At 47.0% G+C, this 24,248-nt stretch overlaps 2 protein-coding genes across 2 annotated transcripts in view; one reads left to right on the top strand and one right to left on the bottom strand.

Annotated features, from left to right (window-relative positions):
• GPR179 (G protein-coupled receptor 179) overlaps positions 1 to 10,314 on the top strand; it is a 47,602-nt gene extending 37,288 nt beyond the window's left edge. The window contains exon 11 of the mRNA XM_081166006.1: positions 772 to 10,314. Within this exon, the coding sequence (XP_081022132.1) occupies positions 772 to 6,420 (5,649 nt within the window). The 3' untranslated portion in view covers positions 6,421 to 10,314. The remainder of the gene's footprint in view (positions 1 to 771) is intronic.
• An 826-nt stretch (positions 10,315 to 11,140) lies between these two features.
• On the bottom strand, positions 11,141 to 20,995 carry MRPL45 (mitochondrial ribosomal protein L45). The gene is made up of 8 exons (XM_081166780.1): positions 20,854 to 20,995; positions 17,624 to 17,825; positions 16,908 to 17,025; positions 14,772 to 14,870; positions 14,046 to 14,094; positions 13,305 to 13,454; positions 13,044 to 13,217; positions 11,141 to 11,550 (listed from the first exon to the last, which is right to left on the bottom strand). Exons 1-8 carry the CDS (start codon positions 20,929 to 20,931, stop codon positions 11,449 to 11,451), a joined length of 972 nt encoding a protein of 323 aa, XP_081022906.1. The 5' UTR covers positions 20,932 to 20,995; the 3' UTR covers positions 11,141 to 11,448.
• Positions 20,996 to 24,248: the final 3,253 nt, after the last annotated feature.

The following is a 24,248-nucleotide window of genomic DNA, read 5'->3' as shown; positions in this document are numbered from 1 at the left end:
TGTTCACGTATGAATGGATGTGCATTCATACAAACATTCAGTGCCTGGGAATGGAGCAGGCAAGCCTGAGATGCTTACCTTCCATTCCTTGCTATGGGTCAACCGTACGTGTCGAGGCCACATGGGAGAACTGAAAACCTCACTGTGGTCAGCCCCACCCAGCTAAAGGCTTCTGCCAACCGTGCTTCCTTGCCTCCTTTCCCATGCCACAACTGGCCCCCGGTGGAACGAAATGCCAGCATGGAACGGGGGGGACGGGGGACGGACGAGCCATGACCCTTAATAGTAGCTACTTCCGGTCAGTGCTTTTGGTTTCAAGATTTCAAGGGGGTACTCAAGAGTACACAGTACTGGGACCTCTTTTGTTGTTGTTAAAAAGTGTGTCACTTACTGTAGTGACTTCATGGTGAGTCCCGGCACCTATTTTTCTAGAAAAAAAGCACTGCTTCCGGTGATCCTAAGTATAGGGGGCCTGGGACCCTCCAGATGGCATTGGACTCCCAATGCCCATCAGCCATCGCCAGGGATGATGGGAGTCATAATCCATCAAAACCCAGAGGGCTCGCAGGTTCTGATCAAGGAAAGAAGGCCTTGCATTTATAAAACCCCACGGTGTTGTCGTTGAGCCCCTACGATGACACAACTGTTGCCATTAGGCTTTTGACTGAATAAGGGTTTTCTTTTTGTCTTCCCTCTTCCCCCCCTTTTGTGTCTGTGTCCCCCCGCTTCACCGCAACCGCCACCCCCCTCCCCGCTACACATAACATGTAGGATGAACTGAAAAAGCTTTACACGCAACTTGAGGTTCACAAGACCAAGAAGATGACGGCCAACAACCCTCATCTTCAGAAGAAGAGAAGTTCCAAGCGGGGCCTGGGCCGTTCCCTCATGAGGCGCATCACCGAGATCCCCGAATCGATGTCCCGGCAGCACAGCAAAGAGGAGAAAGACGGGTCTGTGGGGGGAGGGAGCCGCTCCGGGTCCTACAAGCGCAGGCCCTTGGATTCCGGCAGCTCGAGCATGAAACTGAAAGAGGACTCCTCTTCCAGACACAAGGCAGCCTCCTCGCTGAAGAAGTCCTACAGCACGTACGAGCACGTGAGGGATGCCAAGGAGAACAGCTTACCAGCCAGGCACGACAGTTGCAAAGAAGCTCCTTTGCTAGACTCGCTGATGAGGAAAAAGCTAGCCAAGAAAGCCTCGGAGAGGTCCAACAGCGACTCTCTCGACGACTCGGCCCCTCTGGTCTACAAGTCGGCCAGCGCACACAACCTGACGGCGGATAAGAAGCCTCTGCATCCCAGGCCTTCCCCTTTGCAGAAATCGCTCAGCGTCGTCACCAGCGCCAAAGAGAAAGCCTTGCTCCTCACCAGCAGGGCCTACTTGGAAGACGGCAGTAAGCTAGCCCAAGACAAAGGGAGCAGAGCAGCTGTGGAAAGTGACTCTGCAATGGGAAGTGACGTCTCCGGGCACACAGAGGTTACTGACGTGGCCTCGGAGGTGGCAGCGAAACAGCTCCAGAGGGATGATACCTCAGAGGGAACTATGAGCTCCCTCCTGGAAGACGGCAGCTCCAGCAGAGAAGCTGCGACGGCCCCCTCGACGCCCTCGGAAAGCAGATCCCAGAAGCATGTCACATACGCGTCCATCAGGAGCAACAGCGTCAACACCTCCGATTTGCTTGGGAAGAGGCACCCGATCAGCAAGAAGATACCCCCCGAACCACCTGTCAGGCAGCAAAGTTTGGCTCACAGCCTCAAAAGGAAAGACTCTGCTCCTCAGGATGGCCTGGACCAAATGCAACCTTCTTCTGAGCCCTGCCCAGGTGATCTCAAAGATGGACCCATGCTGGCAAACATATGTCCATGGGAAACGGAGGAGCCTCTGGCAAAGGCTGAGACAGAAAGGACCAGGCAGGCCGAAGGAGCCGTGCCACTTTCTTCCCCGGTGGCGCTAAACAGGCTGGCCTCCATGGCTGCAGAAGTCTGCCCTTGGGAAGTCATGGAAGTGCCTGTCCCGAGCAAAAAGGACTCTGAGACAAGCGAGTCAGACAGCCAGAAGAGTTCTCCTGAGAAACAGCCCCAAGCATCCATTTCCAAAAGCTCCATGAAAGGCTTAGGCATGGCCATCAAAGCGTTCAACCGGTCGAGGATAAAGACAAGCATAAGGGCAAGGAAGGATGCCGAAGAAAGCCAGAAGAAAAATGAGAAGGATGCCAACGGAAAGAGTGAGAAGCCCAAGTTGGCAGCGACAGCCTCAGTGTCTGCCGGAGGAGGGTCACCAAGGAAACAGGTGATTGCAGAGACCAGGGCAAAGGTAGTCAGCAAGCAAGCAACCATTTGTCCTTGGGATGAGAAAGAGGAGGAGGAAGAGGCCCTTCCGAGCACTAAGAATAGTCCAAGCAAAGCGCTGGAGGTCTGTCCTTGGGAGGTCAGCACAGAAGCAATAGGTTCCCAAGGTGCTGGAGAGATGCACCCTAGCAGGCTGGAAAGAAGCAAGAGCCAACGGGAATCTGTGTGCCCCTGGGAGAGTGTGGAGGAGGATCAAAAGCGAGAGGGCAAAACTGCTACCACTCCCTCTCTAGTGGTTTCCAAGGCAGACAGCAAAAAGGCAGAGGCGTGTCCTTGGGAAGTGGCTGAGATCCCAGCCAGCACAAAAACTGACCAACCGTCCTGGGGAACCAGCAGTGCCTTGACAGAGGACAAGGCAGTAACAGAGGGCAGAGGGAAGCCTTCTGATGGGCCCAAGAAAGGAACATCTTTGAGAGAGGCTCTTCCAAGTGAATCCCAAGAGAAGGCTGATTCCAGAGATATCAAGGAGCCCTCTCTGGAAACAGAGATTGAGAAGAGCCCGGGCCTGTCCAAGGGAGACCGAAAGAAACCTGGGAGCGTTGAGAGCAGGAGGGCACAGGTTAGTCCTTGGGAATCTGAAGAGGTCGACATCAGTGTTAAAACACAGATCTGCCCTTGGGAAATGGAAGAACTTCCCTCAAAGATAAAGACATCTCAGGAGGAGAACGAAGGATCCTCCAAAGAGACAAAGAGCAGCACCCTGCTAAGACCAGCAGGAGGGAAAGAAGCCAGCCGCCAAGAAGACTCTGTTTGCCCCTGGGAGTCCATGGAATTGCCAGGGGGAAAAGATGCTCAACATGGAGCAACTCTGAGGAAATCTGACAGCGGAGCAGACGTCAAAGCGGCAATATGCCCTTGGGAGATGAGCGATGCAGCATCGGAGAAAGTGTGTGGAGTTTCAGGGGAAGGCTCCAAAGGGACTGAAGGCAAAAAGATCAAAAGTCCATTGTCCAAAAACAGGAAACTGGAGAGAGACAGCAGCTATCAAGGCACTGTTTGCCCTTGGGAGGATGCAGGTGCTGAAGGCTCTTCTACAAAACCTGCCACCCAAACACAAGAACCGCCCAAAGCAGCTTTGAAGGCATCAAGCAGTGAGGAAGGTAAAAAACTGGAGGTCTGCCCTTGGGAAACGGAGTCCGCCGCAGTGTGTCCCTGGGAAGCAGCTGCACCTTCATTAGAAAAAGGACCAAACTGGCCTGAAGGAGAACCTTCCAAGGGCATTATATTGCAAGCACCACATCCCCTTAAAACACCAGAGGACAACATACAGCGCGGCTCTGTCTGTCCCTGGGAGGACGTGGAATTGGAGGGTACTTTGCTAAAGCCCTGTGCAAAAGCTTTAGACCCAAGTAACGTCAGCTCAAAGAAGCCTGACAGCTTCCAGAGCAAAAAGGCAGAGGTTGCTCCCTGGGAAGCACAAGAGGCAGAAGCAGGTATTAGAAGAGCAAGCACAGTCTCCAAAGAGGAGAAAACAGGACCTAGGGATGCAGCACCAGAGAAGGGAAGCAGCGGGACTAGAGAGCCAGTCTGCCCATGGGAGAGCACAGGTAGGGAAGATTCACTTATCCAACCTAAGCTCAAGAGTCTGGATCTGTCCAAAGGCAGCTTGAAATTGGACCGTGTGGAAAGCCAAAAGGCAGAAATTTGCCCGTGGGAAACTGCAAGCGCCGACGTTGGTGCTAAAGCAGAAATCTGCCCCTGGGAAGTGCCTCCAGCTCAGTCAGAAAGAAGGTCCTCAAAGCAAGATGCCAATGGGGCAGCAAAGGTGGTTGGAGACGCCACGTCTAAACCTCTGGAGAAGGCAAGCAGTCCACGAGAATCTATCTGTCCTTGGGAGACCGTGGACACCGATGACCCGTCAACCAGGCCCAGTGCTAAGAGTCCGGGCCCATCTAAAGCCGGCTCTAAAAAATCCATTAGCGTTGAAAGCCTTAAGGTGGAGGTGTGTCCCTGGGAAAGTCAGGAAGCAGAACCCAGCCCTAAGGCAGATGTGTGCCCATGGGAGATGCCTTCAAGTCCGGTAGGCAAGAGGCCATCGCCAGAGGGTGCTGGGGCTCGTGAGAGCCAGAGGGCTGCCCCACTGAACCAAGTAGGTGCTTCTAAAACAACAGAGAAGGTGAGAAGCGCTCGAGAGTCTGCCTGCCCCTGGGATAGCGCAGAAGAACCCGGTGAACTCTCTGCTCAACCTGAAGGGTCCAAAATCCCTACCAAGAAATCAGACAGTGTTGAGAGCTTAAAGGCAGAGGTCTGTCCTTGGGAAGTAGCTGAAGGAAGTGCAGTGGGGAAGGAGGAGGAGGGTGGGGTCGCCAAAGGGAAAGACAGCAGCAGGAGCCCCTCCCCACGGGTTTTATGGAAGCCAATGGAGGAGCTAAGTAGCTCGCGAGAGGACATCTGTCCATGGGAGAGCATGGAACTTGATGAACCTTCAAGAAGGTCCGGAGGCCAAAGCCCAGCCCTATCCAAAGCTGGATCAAGGAAATCAGACAGCGCTGAAAGTCTACGGGCCGAGGTTTGTCCATGGGAGACGGAGGAAGAGGAAGCAAGCAGCACGATGGACATCTGTCCATGGTCTGTAGCCACAGCCCCATTTGAAAAAGGGAAGGGAAGGGGGAGTCCACTTGAGATTTCTCAGGGGAAGAAAGGCAAGGCACAAAGAAGTCCAGACTCAAAGAAAGCTGGAGGAGAAACATTTAAGAAGATAGAGAAGTCAAAAAGCCACCAGGAGTATGGTGCCACCCGGGAGAGTATGGACTTTGAGAAACCACCTGCCAAAAGCACCCGAAGTCTAGATCTGTTGCAGGTCAGGACAGAAGTAACCAGCCCTCAAGAATCCATCTGCCCTTGGGAGAGCGTGGAACTGTCCAGCAGCAGAAGTCCAGACCTGTCCCGAGCTAGCTCAAAGAAATCAAGCAGCGCCGAAAGCTTGAGGGCAGAGGTGTGTCCTTGGGAAGTTGAAGACGAGGAGTCTAGTGGCAAGACTGAGATGTTCTCTGTGAAAACGCCGCCAGCGCCAGTCGCCAGAGGGGCATCAATGCAAGATGCAAAGGGAGCCTCAACGGCCAAAGCGCTGACTGCTCCAGGTTTGAAGACAGCTGGGGGAGAAATTGCCTCTAAGAAGATAGAGAAGACTCAAAGCCATCAAGGGTTTTCTCACCCCCAGAAAACTGGCGACAAATTCTCAGTAAAAGGGAGTAAAAGCCTAGATCTGTCCAAGGTTTGCTCCATGAAATCAGAGAGTGTTGAAAGTCTAAAAGCTGAGGTTTGCCCATGGGAGACCCAGGAATTCGGATCTCCTGCCCAGGTTGAAGTGTGCCCATGGGACCTGGCTGGGGCGCTGTTTGAGAAAGGGACATTGAGTAAGGATGTGGGTGCCGTTTCAAAGGAGGGTATAACAGCAGGTTCAAAAGGCCCCGAAAAACCACCAAAACCTCTGCAGAAAGGGACAAGCGTTCGAGAAAACATCTGTCCATGGGAGAGCACGGACGCTGTGGAAGCCTCGATCGCAAGTGCTCCTGCCACCGTCACCTCCAAGAAGCCCGGCAGCACTGAAAGCAGGAAGACAGAGGTCTGCCCTTGGGAAACAGATCAGCCAGAAGCATCCACTAAAGAGGACGTTTGTCCGTGGGAAGCAGGAACGCTGTTGCCTACTAAGAATGAAAGACATCCGACACACACCGGTGGGACAGAGAAGGCAACAGCCAGCGTGAAGAGGTCCCAGAGCAAAGAGGCTGGTCTGGCTGGACACAAGCCTTTGTGTCGCAGTCTTCCGCCCCAAGGTCTAAGCAAAGACAGCAGCCTACTTGTGGATACACCAGCGAGACGCCAAAGTGACCGCCCTGTGGCTGACGTCTGCCCTTGGGAAGCAGAGGGGGACTCTGTATTGACTGGGGGAGAGACTGCTGAAATCAGCAAAAGCTTCTCTGAGGTGTGTCCCTGGGATGAGCCCAGCCCTGCTGCTGCCACCGCCACTTCAATGAAAAGCAAAGAAGGGAAGGAGTCTGGGGCGGGCGAGGCGGAGGGTCCCCCCAGCAAAGCCAAATCAGACATCTGTCCCTGGGACTGTGACTGAACCCAACGCAGCCGAGGACTCACTTAGAGAGAAAAATCTTCTTGAGAAAGGACTGCCCGTGCAGCCGCAAAATGGCTCAAGTCAGCCGGCTGCCCGGATTTGAAAACAAAAGACTTCTGCCAGCTCTGGTGATGCTGCTGACCACATTTGATAAGGGAAATGAACTATGCTTGGGCATTACCAGGCTGGCGGACTGCTGTTTGTTAGAGAAAAGTTGTACCTTCCTGCCTTCATTTGCAGAAAACCCAAGCTAGCTGCTAAAGTCTGCACGTTCCGTTCTGTGTGTGTAGCGTGTAGAACCCAGCCTTGCCTTGACGTCCCCCCAGGTGTTTCCAGACCACCCACTCCTGATGTCTGCAAACAACACCACCTGGATAACATGCTCACATTAAACAAGTAAATTAATAAGAGGGGCTTTGAGCAAGCTTGAACATCAAATCACAAGGGAACTGGGAACTATTCGACAGAGAGACTTGCATAAATTACATAGGTTTCTTTCCTGGGTTTTCTTTTACAACTTTGATCTGCACTAGGTGGCTTAACGGGTTGGGAACAAGAACAAATGTAGTTCATTGTGGCTGATGAACGACTGGGTAATGAATCCCGAAGTGTTACTTATTGTTTCAAGTAATGAGCAGAATTGTTTCTGTCTTCCCTTTGCAAGGGAAAGGGGATAATTCTGCTCAGGATAATCTTCCCGTTTAATTCCAAACCTCATACCTGCTCTTCTCTATTTATCGCAGCAGTGGAGAACCTTTGGCCCTTCAGGTTGCTGTTGGACTACAACTCCCATCATCCCTGATCATTAGCCATGCTGGTTGGGGCAGATGGGAGTTGTAGCCCAGCGACACCTGGAGGGCCATTGGTTCCCAACTGCTGATTTATCAGAATTGGGGCCAGCCCTATCATTGGATAAAATAAGGCAGCTGCCTCACGTTGGGCATCATGAAAGCGAAACGAAAAAGTTTATTCTTTGCTATTATTGCATTTGCCGCAGAGAGAGAAGAGGCGTTCATGGTATTTTCTGTCTCAGGTGCCAAAATAACTTGGCTGATCTTGGGTACTATACTATGCACCTTGATTTGGGGTGGGGTCCAACATTTGCTGCTCCAGCTCAGGCAGCAAAGCTTCTCAAGTTGGACCTGCTCCCAGACCCACATAAGGTTAATGGTTTGTTTTTTAATGCCTCCAAAGGTATCTGAATGTTAACTTTTGGTTATCAGTCGCTCCGCAAGTCATCCCCCACCCCCAGATGTTTTCACATATCTTTTGGGAGGACATGTCATGAGCGGTTTTAATAATTGGCTGACACAAAGGAAGCCTTAATGTTTGCCTAAAGTGGGGGATCTCAGAATTTTCCCAGGGATTAAGCCTGGGACTTTCCAGCCCTGCTGGATTGGACAAAAAGCCCATCTACCAGCTCAGCATCCTATTCTCTCAGTGGCCAACCAGGTGCCTATCTACTGGAAGCCTGGAAACATGCTGCCTTTTCCTGCTCTGGGCCAGGCGAGTCTTTCTGTTTGCCAGCATGAACCGAGTGTGCACAGTGAAGCACACACAAGACTTCCCTGCAACTGCCTATTGCAGAGGAGTGGCAGCTAAGCTGTAACTTCTACAAAGTTTGTTCATTGTTACTTGGCTACCAAAGGGAGGGGGCTAACCCTTCCTTCCTGCCTCTGCTGACCCTTAGTCTTTTGCCCTTTCTTCTTAAATTGTGTGCCAGACTTTGACCGGCTTATCCCCCCCCCCAATGAAACTCAGGAAGTAGCTTTAGGTTCAGTACTAGGACGAGCTAATCAGCACTATGGCAGTCAGTAGGCTTTCACCTTGTCTTTTGGGGCATGCATGGACAGAAATGACCCAATCCAAGAGTCACTGCAGGAGAGAAAAAATATCTTGGTGTGGCAACACATACCGCATAAAGCAGCCTCCATATGGTGGTTGTAGCTTGGCAATTGAGCCCTCGATTGATGGACAAAGTATCTCTAGGTTGGACAGGGAAGGAAACCCTGCTAAAAGAGACACAGCCAGTCACTGGCCAGTTTTGTTGGAGGCACACTTTTAGAATAAAATAATAATTGCTCAGCCTCAAAGAATATCCTCCATATTCCTTATTGAGTCTCTGGTCTGACTGCCTTAGTTAGAGGCAAGCAAACCCAAAACAGTGACTGACACCGAGATGGAACATGCAGCGTCCCTCCAAAAGTGGGTAACTCTGCTGTGTCTCTGCAACTGTGAGTGACGGGATCACTCAACCACACCTGAGAGGCAGCAGAATTACACCAAGGAGACCAAGTGGGAAAGAGGCATGGCCAGAGTAGTGAATCATAGAAACACAATGGGCAGACGGCCTCCTCTGAGGACGGACACCTTGGGCTCAAAGGAGCCTTTTGTTTATTTCTCATGGCACACTGCTGCCATGCCCTGGGGTCATCCTTTCTGCAACAGCCAACCTGGAGAGCTTGCAGTGGGATTTTCTTTGGAGGTCCCTCTCTATTCCCAGTTCCTTTGCCCTGCAAGGCAAGGCTGCTCTTATCCCCACTCTACAAAGCTTCACTGGGCCTAAGTCCCTCCTTTCTGGTCCAGAGCCAACAGTACATGGAAGCGCACAGCAGGAATGGAGGCATCTCAGCACAACATGGCGGCACTATGGGGATAGCCTATTCAAACTCAGAATCCCAGGAAGCACTGCCTACAGGAGATTCCATCCTAGCTGCCATTGTGCATAAGAAAACATGTCGCCAGGACTGGATTTCTGGTAGAAAAGCCCCCTTATAGTGTACAAAAGTACAGTGGTACCTTGGGTTACAGACGCTTCAGGTTACAGACTCTGCTAACCCGGAAGTTGTTCCTCGGGTTAAGAACTTTGCTTCAGGATGAGAACAGAAATCACGTACCAGCTGCGTGGCAGCAGTGGGAGGCCCCATTAGCTAAAGTGGTACCTCAGGTTAAGCACAGTTTCAGGTTAAGAATGGAACTCAAGAACGAATTAAGTTCTTAACCCGAGGTACCACTGTACAGGAAGTGAATAGGTTCAACTGGCCTGGCTTGACCCATTGGCAACCTAGTGAGGATCAAGGGGTTGAGAGATGGATTCCTGCACACATCTAAAGACAAACCCATTGAACGTGAACGTTCCATTCAGATCTCCTCATCGCCATAGCTGCTTAAATTAAGAATGGGGAACCTCAGGCCCAGGGACCAGATGTCCTCCAGGCTGCCCCCAGGCCACACCACTAACCCATGCTGCTCCGTGCCCCTCTCAAGTGCTTTTGCCTGGCTGCAGTGTGACCTTGAATTGTGACCATGCTTCTTGCTTGCTTGGATGTAGGATAGACAGACGCGCGTGAGTGTGCAGAAACCTGACTTGTGTGTGGCTGGAATGCAGCCTACTATACAATGGTAAGAGTCACATCCCTTACTCTACCTCCTTTTGCATCCAGCCTCACCTACTTTCACACCACTTGCATGCATGCATGCAACCGCCTCCCCACCCACCCCACCCCCAGCTGCCCATGAAGGGTTTGTGACCCTCCAGCGAAAAAAAGGTTCTCCACTCCTGGCTTCACTTACTGAGAATCAGGAGAAGAATTCAGGGGGAAAGGATCACTTCTCTTTATTCCCCTCTCCTCCCCATGCAAAGAAACTGCAAGCAGCACACACACACACACACACACACACACATTTTCTGCTTTACAATAAAGCAGGGATCCGATATTTACTTTATGGGTCCCACTTCCCCCCTGTGAGCTGTGTCTCGTTGCACTTTTAGGAAGTACCGCTAATGTAGTGTGTGAGGTCGCCCCTGTCTGTCTCAGCACTGAATATCAAACGAGGTCATCTAATTCTGTAATAAATGTAAATACATAAATAAAAGACTTATCTCTATATTGATAGGATGTGTGTGGCTGATTCTTTGGATTTATATCGGAGTGGATCTTCTTTTTCTTTTTTGTAACACTGACCTTGTTTTCACAATGCTCTGTGCAGAAGGAATCAGGTGCTTATCGTTACCCCAGCCAATTGTGGCTGTAGTATTTTTTAAGGCACATTTTTTTAAAACAACAACAACTTATTTTAGCACTGACTACATGTATAGCCTTGCTTATAAACCCCAATTTAAGAAAACAAGTCTGATATCAAGTCCACATATAAGAGGAAGATCCAGAATGATGCCGTGGGCCCACTCTTTGTGTGTATGTGTCAGGGAAGGGGTTAGCCTTGCCGACACCTCCACTTTGGTAAGGACTGATGATCATTCCAGCTGAAACTGACCAAGCAACAATCAGGAGAAACTCCCTGCATGTTTCTTGTAGGTAGAACATTCAGAGATAGCGAGAACAGGGGAGTTCTATTTAAGCCATTATAAGAATGCAGCACTGTGTGTTTGGAAAATGCAATGTTCCCAAAACAACAGGGTTTCTTTGTTTGGAACAGGGCTGGATTCCATGCAGCTACTGCACTGTTGGGTAAATGGATAGAGAGGCCCTCAGTTTAAAACCAGCTAACTCTAGGCTTATTCTAAAAACCCAGAGATCAGTTCTATCTTCCTCTACCCAAGAAATAGCTGCATGCCTCTGAACATGTGCAGAAGGCTTTCAGCCAGCTTCAACCCATCTGGCATTAGGGAGCACAGCCTTCTAGAACAGAACTGCTGGTTCCAGAAAGCCTTGAGGAACAGTAAATGGGCTGTTTTTCTTTTTAAGAATGAAAACACTCCTTTCAAATCTATTAATTTACTGAACAAGTAACAGGCCATTGCAGGCCAGTTTATGAAGACAAACAGCAGCCGGTCTGATGCGGAAAACAGGAGAGATATACAGCAGTTTCCCGAATGCTCCTACTGCATCTTTGAGCAGCTTGTTGCAAGTTCTCAAGAACAAACCTCTGCCCATAATGCATGTGGAAAGGACTGCAACAGAGGCATGAAACGGAAGAGGCCTCTAAAGGCTGGCAGGACTCATTTCAACGGTGAACTCCTTGCCTGTCAATATCGAATTCTGCTCCCTGCAGATCTTCTTTTTGGTATTATTTGTACCACTGAGTCTGTGGAGCTGGTGGCTGTTGGGGAATATCCATTTCCTCATATTCTTGCGAGGGATCCAGCGTTGGTCCTGGAATCATAACAGTCTGTAAAGTGGGGGGGGGGGGGAAAGAGAGAGAGAGAGAGAGAGAGAGAGAGAGAGAGAGAGAAGGGAGGAAGGACACAAAGGAGCCCATCAATTTTCAAAGGAAGCCGCTCTCCAATAATTACTATACTAGCTAAGTGTCCATCAAATTTGATTGGGGGCAGGGAGAGTTCAGGTTTTCCCCCAGCCTCCTTCTACACATCATGGAGGAAGTTGCCTTAAGGCCAAGCTTGGTTTTCCTTGTCTGGTCCTGCTCCTTTTCTTTACACCAGAAGTGGCTTTCAGACACTGAAAGGGAGATAAGAGATGCTTCCCCCTGCCAATCCCAAAGCTGCATTCAGGATGAGCGTGAGAAAAGCAGCAATGTTTAAATCTGCCTCCTCTCCAGGTATGTGCATGAGAGAGAAATAAATGGGGAGTGCTGATCTACACTGATTGATTCCACATCGCAGACGCTGATTTCAATGGGGAAGGGACTTTGTTTCTCTCCACAGGGTCCCTGCCAGTGATCCCCAGGTCACCCAGTGGCAGGAGCAGGAAGCTGGTCCCCTTCCTTCCCCCCCCCACCAATGTTTATTTCATAAAATTTATATACCGCCTGATTGTAAGGAAAAACAAAACTTCAAAGTGCCCCTATATGCAGCACTTTGTTTTATCCCTTAGAACTGAGCAGCAGAAGAGGCACGTGCTCAGAACCACCCAATGACTAGGGCCTAAACTTGCACATGGTAAATGGAATGAAAGACAGGTTTTGCACCCCTCTCAGCCATGTCCCAAAATGATGCTCAGGACTGTGCAAGCCTCTGTTTGTGTAGGCTCACCCAGTCATCTACACATCTTCCCTGAGTTTTCCTTCTTTGCATGATGCTACATTGAGATGGGGAATCTGGTCTTTTAAGAACATGGCAGAGAGACTATGGGGAGCTTGCTTCTGTAGGTATTGCAGAGTTGCTTACACTTGCCTTCTTTTCCCACGCCTAACCACGATTATTTAAATGGGGAAGCCATGGTTGAAATATACCCAAAGGCTTCCAGAGACAGGATGTAAAACCAAGTCTCACACAACCAACTTCCTCTGTACACTGTGTATCTCACTCCAATGTATATTCTCAGTACCTCTGCACGCTCTTAGCTAAGAAAAGGGAGGGCACCTCTCTACAACTAAATTGAGGTTAATTTTACACTTGTGGATTTCAGCGCCTGCAAGGTGCCTCAAATGGGGTGAGCGCCGTTGATGGTCTTGTATTTAGGCATTAAAAAGGCCCTGTTTCAAATCTCTGTGTAGCCATAAAGCTCAGCAGGAGGTTTTGGGGAGGTCACTGGCTCATTCAGCCAGAGATAAAAAGCAAAACTTTCTTGCAGATAAGGTAACGTGAAGAACGCCAACAACACTGGATGGCTCCCATCACATTTGCATCCATATCCTGGAGATGCCTTTATAAATAGCGTGAAGGGATTAGCAAAATGCTGGGCTTCCTGCTAGTAACGCAGTACCTTAAGAATCGGGTCCCTTGGCGGAGCCCAAGCTGGAACAATCTTGCCGTGTAATCTCCACGGACTGTAGGGATTGGCCAAATGCCTCTCAAACACAACGTATTCCAGGACGTCCTTTGGTACCTGCTCTCCGCCGTGCATCAGCCTCCCAAACCGGTCATAGATAGCTAGACTCTGGAAGAAGCAAGGTTTCATCAGGAAGCAGTGGCAGACAGAACATGTTTCATTGCATCCAGGGCAAGGGAGATTGGATATACGCACCTGCCGAGTGTGCATTCGAACCGTCACTTGTCCATACAGGTTGGTTTTGCTCACCATATCGGGACATCGCACCTGAACCACCCTAGGAGGCTCCAGAGACTCCAGAAAACTCCACCGGATAGTCTTGTATCTGTTTCCTCGGACCATTTCCTAGCAATTCAACATTTTGCGTTTTTAGCATCAAGGGCGAGCATAGGGTTTCTAGCCTCTCAAACTACGTGATCCAAGTCAACCCCACTTTCAGCAGGCAATGAGCTAGTCTGGGGCTTCTGAAAGAAACTGGTGTACAGCCCAGTGGAAGGGATCGGCTCCTATGGGGAGCTCCCAAGTGGGGCTTATTGGACACCAAGTTTAACAGGTGCCAAATGCAAACCCTGCTTGCCAAGGATCAACAGGGAGCACATTGTAAGGCTCCCGATTGCTCCTTTTCAGCCATGTCTTCACATGTGCCTATATGAAGTCGGTTGTAAGGCAGGTGGACATGGCTTGGAGGAAACAGCCTCTTGGGCTAAATTAGGACCATGGGCTGGAGTTCCTTCTGCAGTGCTATTGTTTTATTTACAGGGTGTGTTATTTTGTTCTTTTACGTGCAAGATCTATGAGCACAGATGCTTCAAAAGCATTTTAAACAAATGCAATAAAATCATAAAAGAGGCACTAACATATCAACATTTCTTCCTAACATTTTTAGGGACTTTTAACCCTTTAGCCAGACATTTGTTGATCTTCTCAGATATTTACCGGGTAACAACGTTCAGTCACTAAGGAGTGAAGCTTCTCTTTGTTAAAGCTGTAATGGATTAAAAAAAAAAAGCATTACCTAAATGCTTATGCAGACCAACTTAATCGAGATACTGTTCTTCCTAAAAATGTTTGGTGTTCTACTGTCAGCAACAAAAATAATCCTGAAGCACATTTGTGCATAACCAGGGGTAAATTCTAAACTCTTGAGAACCTCCCAAAACAGTGGCACTCTCAAGAAACTAAACTTCCTGATTTGCCCCGTCTTTAAGCATCATTAACAAAGCATGCACAGTATCCCATTATTTGGTCACAACTAGTTAAGATGGGACAACTATTTTCCGTTAACCAGACTGTGTTTGCATGAACTACATTAGTCAATGTGGGGCTTCTCCATTGGGATTTAACAGGTTACAGCAAGGGTGAGCAGAAAGCAGATAAGAAAATCATCATGAATTGCAGACGCATGAGTGCCTGGTAATTTTAGTATTAAAAAATCTGGTGTGTGGCAAGCTTCTGAGGTTCACTGGACTCTCAATTTTGCTCAATTAAAAGCTTGGAGAAAACTCCTATACCAACCTACATTATTCAACAAACACTATTTAACCTATTTTATATCAACAGTCCTCTGGATCCGAAAAAGGCTGTGAGATATTGTGAAATTGTTGCAAGTCAGGGGTAGAAGGCAGAACCAAGAACCCACAGATATATCCTAAAGCATCTTACTTTGTCAAGTTATTGTGAGCTTCAATAAAGATGTTCTGGGCTTTTTCTGGAAAGGTTTTTGTGCTGAAGTCAGGATCAAAATCTTTGATCTTTCGGATCCTGCCAAGGAAACGACAAGAGAAGTCTGATGGGGAGAAAGCAGCCATAGTTCAAGGAAAACAGTCCTCATAAAGGTTAGCACTGTGCCTTTTCGTGTCTATAGAAACTATGCATACACCACAGAAGTGAGATTAAATCCCAAGATAGCTTCCACATGTAACACACTTTGCCCTCAAGCAACTGTGGAAGGTTGAGAGGTGTTCAGAGAAGCCCCCCTCATGACTTGCCATGATAAGTCTATATTTCCGGGGGCCCCCCTTAAATTATGCATTTTCAGCAATGTTCTAGAATGGTGGACTGATGCTGCTGGAAAGAAGGGTTTTGTTCACCGCAGCCCTGCCTACTGGAAGGAGTCCAACTGGAACAATCCAAATCAAAGGCATGCTACTACCCTAAGGGAGAACCGCCTTTGCAAATTTTATAAATTGGCGCATTACAAATCATGGCAAAACACAGAAAAGAGATACAGAGGGGCTCCTGCACATGAAGCTGATATAGAATCACAGCCAATTCTGTATAAACAAATGGAAAATGAACCTACCCTGATCCTGAGCTCATCATCTGAGGCCCTTCTTCAGATGCCTCCCCCATGAGAGGTCTGGAGAGAACGGGCCTTTTCTGCAGTGGCTCCCCGTTTGTGGAATGCTCTCTCTAGGGAGGTTCGACTGGCGCCTACATTATACAGCTTTAGGCGCTGGGCAAAAACGTTCCTCTTCAACCAGGTCTTGGGCTGATTAACATCTTATATTTATGAGGGGGAGGGGGGGTTGTTAGTTTGTGGTTTTTTCTTCGTTTTTATTTTGTGTTTTATTTTGTATTTTTATGTTGTGAACTGCCCTGAGATCTACCGATGAAGGGCAGTATATAAATTTTAATTTTAATAATAATAATAATTCCATTTCGTTTTATACATGTTTGTTCAACTCTTTATTCGCTGTTCACCACCTTGTGATAAATTTCTGAAGAGGTGGTATATGAATTTATCAAATAATACAGGTCACTTTGCATCGATTGTAGTACACAGGTGTTTCACGGAATTTCTTGTCACAAGACGTAGTGGTTGCCACTATCTTAAAATACTCTTTAAAGGGTTAGATCAATTTGAGGAGGAAAAGACTGGGGGGAAACCTAACCACTGCAACTACGAACTGAGCCTCCATGTTAAGAGGCAATATATCGCAGATTTCCAGGAACCAAGGAAAAACTACAAAGGACAGCCCTCTCTATCATACCGTGTTTGTTAACTCACTCAGGCTGCCCGAGTGACCAGCACTGGAGATGAGACTTTCCATCTACTCTGCTAATACTTAGATTCTTTAGTGGATGTTTGTATGCTCACATACCTTAATCATACATTCTGAAGGTTATTTAGGTGTCTGTGCATTCCTAAGAGCCAAAATATGCAGCCCATCATACTTCCTAAGACTGCACCGCTGTAGGAGGGGGCCGCAGCTTACTGGCAGAACATCTGCTTTGCATGCAGAAGGTATCAAGTCCAGTTCCTGGCATCTCTATGCAGAGCTGGAAATGTCCATCTGACACTTTGGAGAGTCACTGCCAATCAGTGTGGGCAACACTTAGGTAGATGAACCAAAGTTCCGACTCAATGATAACGTAGCTTCCTACGTTACTGCTGCCCCTTGTGAAAAGAAAAACCCTTCCCTACAGGCAGCCCGGACACTAAAGGGAAGTGTTTGAACCTAGCCTTCGCACCAGCATTTTCTAAGAAGGCTTAACATTCATAATATGAGATCGCTACCACTGCATTCTCAAGTACTACTGTCTCATGAGGGCTACACAACGTGCTTTTTTGGGAGGGGGAATGTACATAAAGTTATTGTTTTGAGCCTTTAGGGTTGGAGTACATTTAAGACACACAAATAAGAAAAAAATAAGGGTTGCTTTATGGAGATCTGTGACATAAACCACAGGTACTGCAAGAAAAAGGAATACAGAGTCATAGAATGGTGGCCAGAGGTCTTAGACTGACTGACTGCCAGAGTGAGAGAGAGAGAAAGAGAATGAGAATGGACATACGCTAGCTGTGAAACTGCAGTCTGCTTGACCTGCTCTGTCCTTTGCTTCAGCCCTTCCTTTGACAAAGACGACACACGGGCATCTCCTTCTGGAGGAATATAAGGATCAAAGATCCCAGCTGTATAACCAAACAGAAAACAATCAAATATAGCAACAGGTTATTTTAAAAAAAACACCACCAGCTAACCCCCTGACAAAATGTAAGATTATCTCTTGGGAGAGGCGATTAAGGTACACATTATTGCTAATTATTCTACTGGAATATTGTTGTTCAACCACACGTGCACAATGTTTGACATAGCAATCATAAAATGTTTCCCACGCATGCACAGGTATACCCCCCCAATGCTATGGTGTGCTTTAAAAAAAGAAAAGAAAATGATTGTTTAAAAAACGTTAAATAAATTAAACAAACACATAATGCTGCTAGACAAAAGTATGTCTCTAGGCAGCCTACCAGCTCCCACTCAAGGAAAAGTCACACCCTGGACCCTAAAGCTACAATGAAAGCACCTTGCTCATTTTTAAAAGCCGCATACCCACTTTGTGAATGGCTCCTCTACACCAAGGAAGACTCAGACAGCATTGAAGGAACATGTGAAAAGAATGAGTGAGATATTTGTTTTGCTTTTGGGCTCAAGATTTCAAAAAGTCCGGAACACAGGTTGAGCGCTATTTTACAACCTTCCCCATAATGAATAATGACAACCACCTACCTGTGCAGGCAATATTCATGGGGCGTATCAACCGCTCATGAGGTACCACCAACCCTGCAGCCCTGGCATGCTTCATCTGCTCTTCCGGAGTTGTGTACTTTGCATTGACAGCAGGGGGGATGAAATGCCGCCTCTTTGTTCTCACTGGGACCACAAGAGAGGATGGAGCCAAGCGGGCAGCATTCAGTAAACATTCCACACCCTGTTGAACGGAAGAACAAGCAAGTCAAATCAACAACATTGAACCGCACTGCAGATAACCCACCGTTTATCTGCTTCCCAAATCAAGTTGATTTCATCCCAGATATGTACACGTTGGCCGGTAGCTCTCCTATTAGATAAGCATTCGGCACATATCAGCATGTACATGAATGCACAGAAGGAGGAAGCAGCATGCCCAAGAGATGCGTGACCAGGACGGCGAGGGGTCTGGAAACGATGCTGTATGGGGAAAGATTGAAAGGGCAGGGCGTGTTTAGCCTGGAATAGATTAAAGGGAAGACAACATAGTGGTCCTCAAACAGCCAAAGGATTATCAGGTAGAAAGTGGGCAGATTAGAATAATGGGTTGAAGTTGAATGGAAGCAAGTTTTAGCTAGATATTAGAAGTTTCCTAATGGTGAAGAGTTGTTGAACAGTGAAACAGACTGCCTCAGGGCTTCTTTTCACTGGAAGCATTTAAACCAAGACTGGACAGGAATGGGCCATAGCTCAGTGGTAGAACATCTGCTCTATAAACACAAGGTCCCTGGTTCAATCTCTGGCATTTCCAGGAAAGGTTGGGAACATCCCCTGTCTGAAACCCTGTAGAGCCACCACCAATAAGTATAGTGGTACCTCAGGTTAAGTACTTAATTCCTTCCGGAGGTCCGTTCTTAACCTGAAGCACCACTTTAGCTAATGGGGCCTCCTGCTGCTGCCGCGCCGTCGGAGCACAATTTCTGTTCTCATCCTGAAGCAAAGTTCTTAACCCGAGGTAGTATTTCTGGGTTAGAGGAGTCTGTAACCTGAAGTGTATTTAACCTGAAGCGTATGTAACCCGAGGTACCACTGTATAGATAATACTGGGCTCATGTACATGACCCCAGTCAAGCTTGCAAAAATCTATCATCTGCCCGATAATAAATGTTGGAAATGTAAAGAAACTGAAGGTACATTCTTTCACCTTTGGTGGACGTGCCCAAGGATTAAGGCTTTCTGGGAGATGATCTATAATGAATTGAAAAAGGTATTTAAATATACCTTCTTGAAGAAACCAGAGGCCTTTCTCCTGGGCATAGTCGGCCAATTGGTGCTAAAGAAGGATAGAACTTTCTTTATGTATGCCACAACAGCAGCAAGAATACTTATTGCAAAGTATTGGAAGACACAAGACCTACCCACTCTGGAAGAATGGCAGATGAAGGTGATGGACTACATGGAATTGGCGGAAATGACAGGCAGAATCCGAGACCAGGGAGAAGAGTTGGTGAAAGAAGATTGGAAGAAATTTAAAGATTATCTACAGAAATATTGTAAAATTAATGAATGTTAGAATGATGTTAGAATGAAGTTAAGTGGTTTAAGCAGTAATGCTATAAAGGTGTATGTAAAAATGGATTGATAACAGGTGAAAATTTAAAGTTATACTATATTAAGTTAAAGGATTAGGAGAAAATAAAGAGGGAAAGAAATTGCTGAATTAACTAATTGAATTGGAATACAAAAAAAGGAGGTATGAGGAGGTCAGGGAAACAAGGATATGAATGTAAGGCATGGAAAGATTGATTCATTTTTTTATTTTCCTTTGTAAGTGTTTTTATTTTTTTATTCTGTATTTTGTATTTTATATTTTTCTTGTATTTTTATTTTTGTTTTTTATTTTTGTATTTCTTGTTTTTATGTAATTCTTTTCTCTGAAATTTTAATAAATATCATTTTTAAAAAAAGATTTTTTAAAAAAGATAATACTGGGCTATACAGATCAATGGTCTGAATCAGTATAATGCAATTTTCTATGTTCTAAGGTGCTGTATATGTCCTGCATTGAGCAGAAGGTTGAACTAGATAATCTCCAAGGTACATTCCAATTGTATTTCTCTTCTTACCCAAAAAAAACAACAGGTAGCCTGCCTTCTGGGACTGCACATTCCATATTCCCAGAATGTTTATACTTCTGTCTCAGCAATGTTTTTGCTGGCTTGATCATGTACATAGAATGGAAGATGGATCCCCAAGGATGTGCTTTACAAAGAGCTGGCCCCAGGCCTGTTGGCAGATCAACTCTGTTATAAAGATGTCTGCAAATGTAGCATGAAGGCTGGCAACATTAACCCTACTCTGTGGGAATCCCTTCCAGATGACCATGGTGCCTGCAGACAGGCGGTCAGGTTGTGCATCCATAGCAATAGCCAGAGAAGAAATTACCACTGTGAGGAGTGCAGCAAAACTGGATGCCTTCATCTGCCCCAGCTGCAATAAAACATGTCTCTGTCACATCGTTCTCTACAGCCACAGCAGACGCTGTAACTCTCCAATGGTTTGATTTTACCCCTGATGGCATACTTTTCCATTGCCTCTTGAGACAGAAGGATGTCAACAACATACGTCTGCCTGCCTTCACAAGATCTTCTCCTGCAAAAACACTTCACTTTCCAAAACAATTTAAAGAGGAAAGTACAAACCTACACAACTTCCCACAAAAAGTAGTAGTCGGCATACCACTGAATAAATTATCAATAAATAATTTTTAAAAGAAAAAGAAAAAGGAAGCAGTCTGCAGAGACTAAAAGCAGAATCAGAAGCAAGCACACAAGTCCCACCCCCCCTGAAATGGTGTCTGTGAGGGATGCAAATAAAAAACTCCCCCCCTAAAAAAACCTCGGAGACATGCACACATTCCAACATAAACAAGTTTGCCTTTCCCACAGGATACAGCACACATATGCAGTAATGCACACCTAAGTAAAAGAACAAAAGCAAAATAGGGGGTGCCTTTTGGTGCACTCTCTAACGTTCTTTATTTAACTTTTTTTGCAGTTTATTTATCTTCTTTATTTCCTCTCCGTTTTACGTTGTGGGGGTTTAGGGAGGAGAGATCTCTTGCTTCTTATATGTTGGCAAGCCGTAACTACTCGTACGGCTAGGCAAGGCGAGGCACATGCATGCACGAGGAGATACTGAGGCTGACACGCTCCCCCCCCCACTCCGTCCATTCCCAGCGACCCGCCTCCCCCGTGAAAATACAGTACCTGCCACCCCACGCGCAAAGGAATCCTCGCCATCCTCCCCGGCACGGAGGCAGCCATCTTGAGACGCGCCCGTTGCATGCCGGGAGGAGGGCGGGGAGGAGGAGAACGAGGGAGCGAAGGGCGGAGGAAGTGGAACGCGGGGAAGTTCCAGCGACGACGTCACGGTCTCGCTCCGCTCCGCCAAAGGCTCTGGTGTTCTTTCTTCTATTCGGCGTCCGTCGTCCGAAGGAAGATATTTCGCACGCGGGCGCATGATGAAAGTCCCAGAGACAGGAGACCAGGCGTCGTCATAGCTCAGGGAGGACAGCGAATGAAAAACCAATCGTCAGGCAGGGCTAGATCCGGACTTGCTTGGGGTTGCCATGCGTCCGGAATTTCCCGGTCATAGAGGGACACCCCGTTCGGCAGCAGTGTCCGCGGGGAATGGGGTTTGGTGTCCGGGAGAATCCGGATGTGTGGCCGCCCTTGTCTGCAGTGCCGTTTTCCCATAAAAATAGTGCAAAACCGGCATTTTGAAGGGGGAAACAACTTGGGGAGGGGGGGGGAAAGCTCAACAACTTTGGCAAAAAAAAAAGTCAACAACTTTGCCAAAGAAAGCAACTTTTCTGTCCGGATATGTTTGAAATATGGCAACCCATACCAGCCCCACCTACCTGGGAGTAAGCCCCAGTTAAGTAAGTCTGGTTTACTCGCATAGACAAGGCTGCTAAGTCACATTTAGAGAAGTCCCATTGCAATCAGCAGGACTGAACGGGATTATTTAAATTGCATCAGTGTAAAACAGTGTGACTTAAATAATCAGCATAGCTCCGTTGATTTCAGTGGGACTAAATACAGCTGCAAATAAATCGTTTCAAGTGTGTTGTAAAGTGCATTATACAAATGTGACACTAGATGGCGATGGTGAGCTACGGCAAATTCAATGTGTTTTTCAATATATATATATTTTAAAGCATTTTCAAAACTTTTTTATGTGTGTTTAGATTCCACCTAAGTGTGGCTAGGTCGGGGCTCAACCCAGAAATGTGGATCTTTACCGAACAGGGAAAAGCAAACAAGCACATCTGTTGACCTTGAGAACCTATTTCCTCCGTGCTTCATTTAGGGGGCGCAAGAAAGTAACTGTGTGGGGATGTGAAGTCTCAAAGCATCTGCTTCTTTACATGCGAAGATTAGAAGTAAAGAATATGAGGGGATGTGAGCAGCAGTAGGCCGCCTTCCTGTGTAAGCGCTCATAATGGGGAAGCCTGTGGTGTTCAAAGAGCAGTTTATAAAATTGACAGAAGGGGGAGTATTATCAGGCAAAGCAACACTTCACACTATTCCCTTGATCTGAATTTTGATCTTGAAACTATGGTAAAAACAGGACAGTGTACATTATGCAATTTAAGAATTTAGCGCCATGAACCTCTCAGTTATCATTTGAAAAGAAGTCTATCTTCTAAGGCTGAACTGACTTGAAAAGTGTGCGTCCTTTCTGCCTGTTTCAATACTAGAAACTGGGGGAGGACAGGTTTCAGTGTCCTCTGTAGTTCATTGTTGTCCCCCACCCCAGGATTGGCAGAAATAAACTGCAAAACAATACAAGTAATGCAAATTCATTTCATTTGTGTAAGTACATAGGTTAGTGTTGCAGGGAACACTGGTAAAATCCGCATTGCCTTGATACAGATTCCTTTTCCTGGCCCAGTGTATTCGCTGTCCTTTCACTTTCTTCAGTTACGGTAATTTCATTAGAAAAGGAAAACCACTAGACCAACACATAGCTTGCACCACACGTTTCTTAGGATGTCTGTGGATTTCATCATTATGTAAATAGGGGAAGTGGAGGTGACATGGCTGCTTGCCCCTAGGCCCTGTCTTGAGTTTGCCCTCTGGCAAATCTAGTTGCCAACCCCTGAACATTATTTTAATATTTTAAAACTATATTTATGTAGTTACCTGCCCAGCACTTCTAGGATGGGCCAGGATATAGATTTGGACATCGATCCAAATCTTATATGATCTATGGATTCTTTGAATGGTCTTGACCAAAGCTCTCGGTTTCTGTATCTGCAAAATGGGAACAGTATTCGCCTAGCTCAGGGCTTTCCAAAGTGTGTGTCGTGACATGTTAGTGTGTCAGCTGCATCGTGTAGGTCTGTTGCGCTAATACTCCCTGCGCTTCTTCCTGGGCTGGAAAGGGTTAGTTTAGCCTCCGGTTTGCTAGTAAAACTGAGTTACTATATCGCGAAATGATGCATGTCCAAAAAAGTGTGTCACCAACATGAAAAGTTTGGAAAGCTGTGACCTAGCTGATTCATCTTTAAACTGTGCTATGGGGAAAACTGACATTTCTCAATGAAATGTCACAGAAATGCTGCTGATTTTCCCAGAGTGGTGCTGGATGTGTCTTAGGGCACATTCTGTTCTAATGTTGGGTAACCATGAGACCCAAGAGACAAGGTTGTGTGCACCCTAATATACTCCCCAGTCTCTTCTGAAATGCACGGGGTTCCCCAGCCATCAAAGACATAATACATTGGCAGAACACACACCTGATTTTCAAAAATCCCAAGTCCATTCCTTAAAACTAGCACCTCTAGTTAGAATGGGGCAAGATTCCTGTTTGAAACCGCAGAAAGCTACTGCCCACCAGCATAGAAAACAATACTGAGCTGGCGGGACCAATAAGGTAGTTTCCTATAAAATGATTTCCTGAAAGTAAATAACTTTGAAAACCACAGTCTTGCTTCATACACTTGTGAAGTCCTTAAGCATGTTTGCTTGAAAATAAATCCTACTGAAATCAATTGGACTTCCCAGTCATTAGGATTAGGGGTTAGGGATGGGGGAGAAATCCCATTCCATTTGCATTTAAAGGCAAGCTTTCTGAATCTGCACTTTTTCAAAATACAAGCTTGCTTCAAAATTTGACCACCTCCGAATTTTGCAATGCAATTCTCCAGCCAAGTGACACATGTAAAATGTGCATACCAGAGCAAGGTGTGCATGTAAATGAGTGATAATACAAAATGCAAAAATGCATTCTACTTGGGGGTGGGGGAATAATGTGTGTGTTAGGCAAAACTCTGCATGTTGCACTAACAGGCTTGTGAAATTTGATGAAGATGCTCCCCCCCCCAAAAAAAATCACAAACTGATGTGGAAATGTGTGGGACTGAATTTAAGACTGGGGGGGGGGATAGAAACAAAGAGAAACCAAATTTTGCCTATCCCTGTTAGGAGGAGAAGGAGGATGTTGATATGACCAGCTCTGGATGATGGGTAGGTGTAGGCTCGATTTTACACTTGAATGTTGTTGCTGTTAATAAAGGGCTTTGGACGCCCACAGGTCTTGCCACAGTCGGGTTCCAAAGTCCACATTCTCCTGTCATCACATCCTCAGCCATCAC

This window comes from Podarcis bocagei, assembly GCF_964188305.1.
Source record: "Podarcis bocagei genome assembly, chromosome: 13".
Lineage (NCBI taxonomy): Eukaryota > Metazoa > Chordata > Lepidosauria > Squamata > Lacertidae > Podarcis > Podarcis bocagei.
The sequence above is the reverse complement of the archived record's forward strand: the minus strand, read 5'-3'. Positions and strand labels throughout refer to the sequence as shown.

Coding starts and splice junctions, on each gene's coding strand:
- MRPL45 (XM_081166780.1), bottom strand. CDS start 20,931: ATGCAACGGGCGCGTCTCAAGATGGCTGCCTCCGTGCCGGGGAGGATG. Junction 14,095..14,771: donor GCTCACAATAACTTGACAAA/GTAAGATGCTTT, acceptor AATCCATTACAG/CTTTAACAAAGAGAAGCTTC. Junction 11,551..13,043: donor CAAGGGACCCGATTCTTAAG/GTACTGCGTTAC, acceptor CCCACTTTACAG/ACTGTTATGATTCCAGGACC.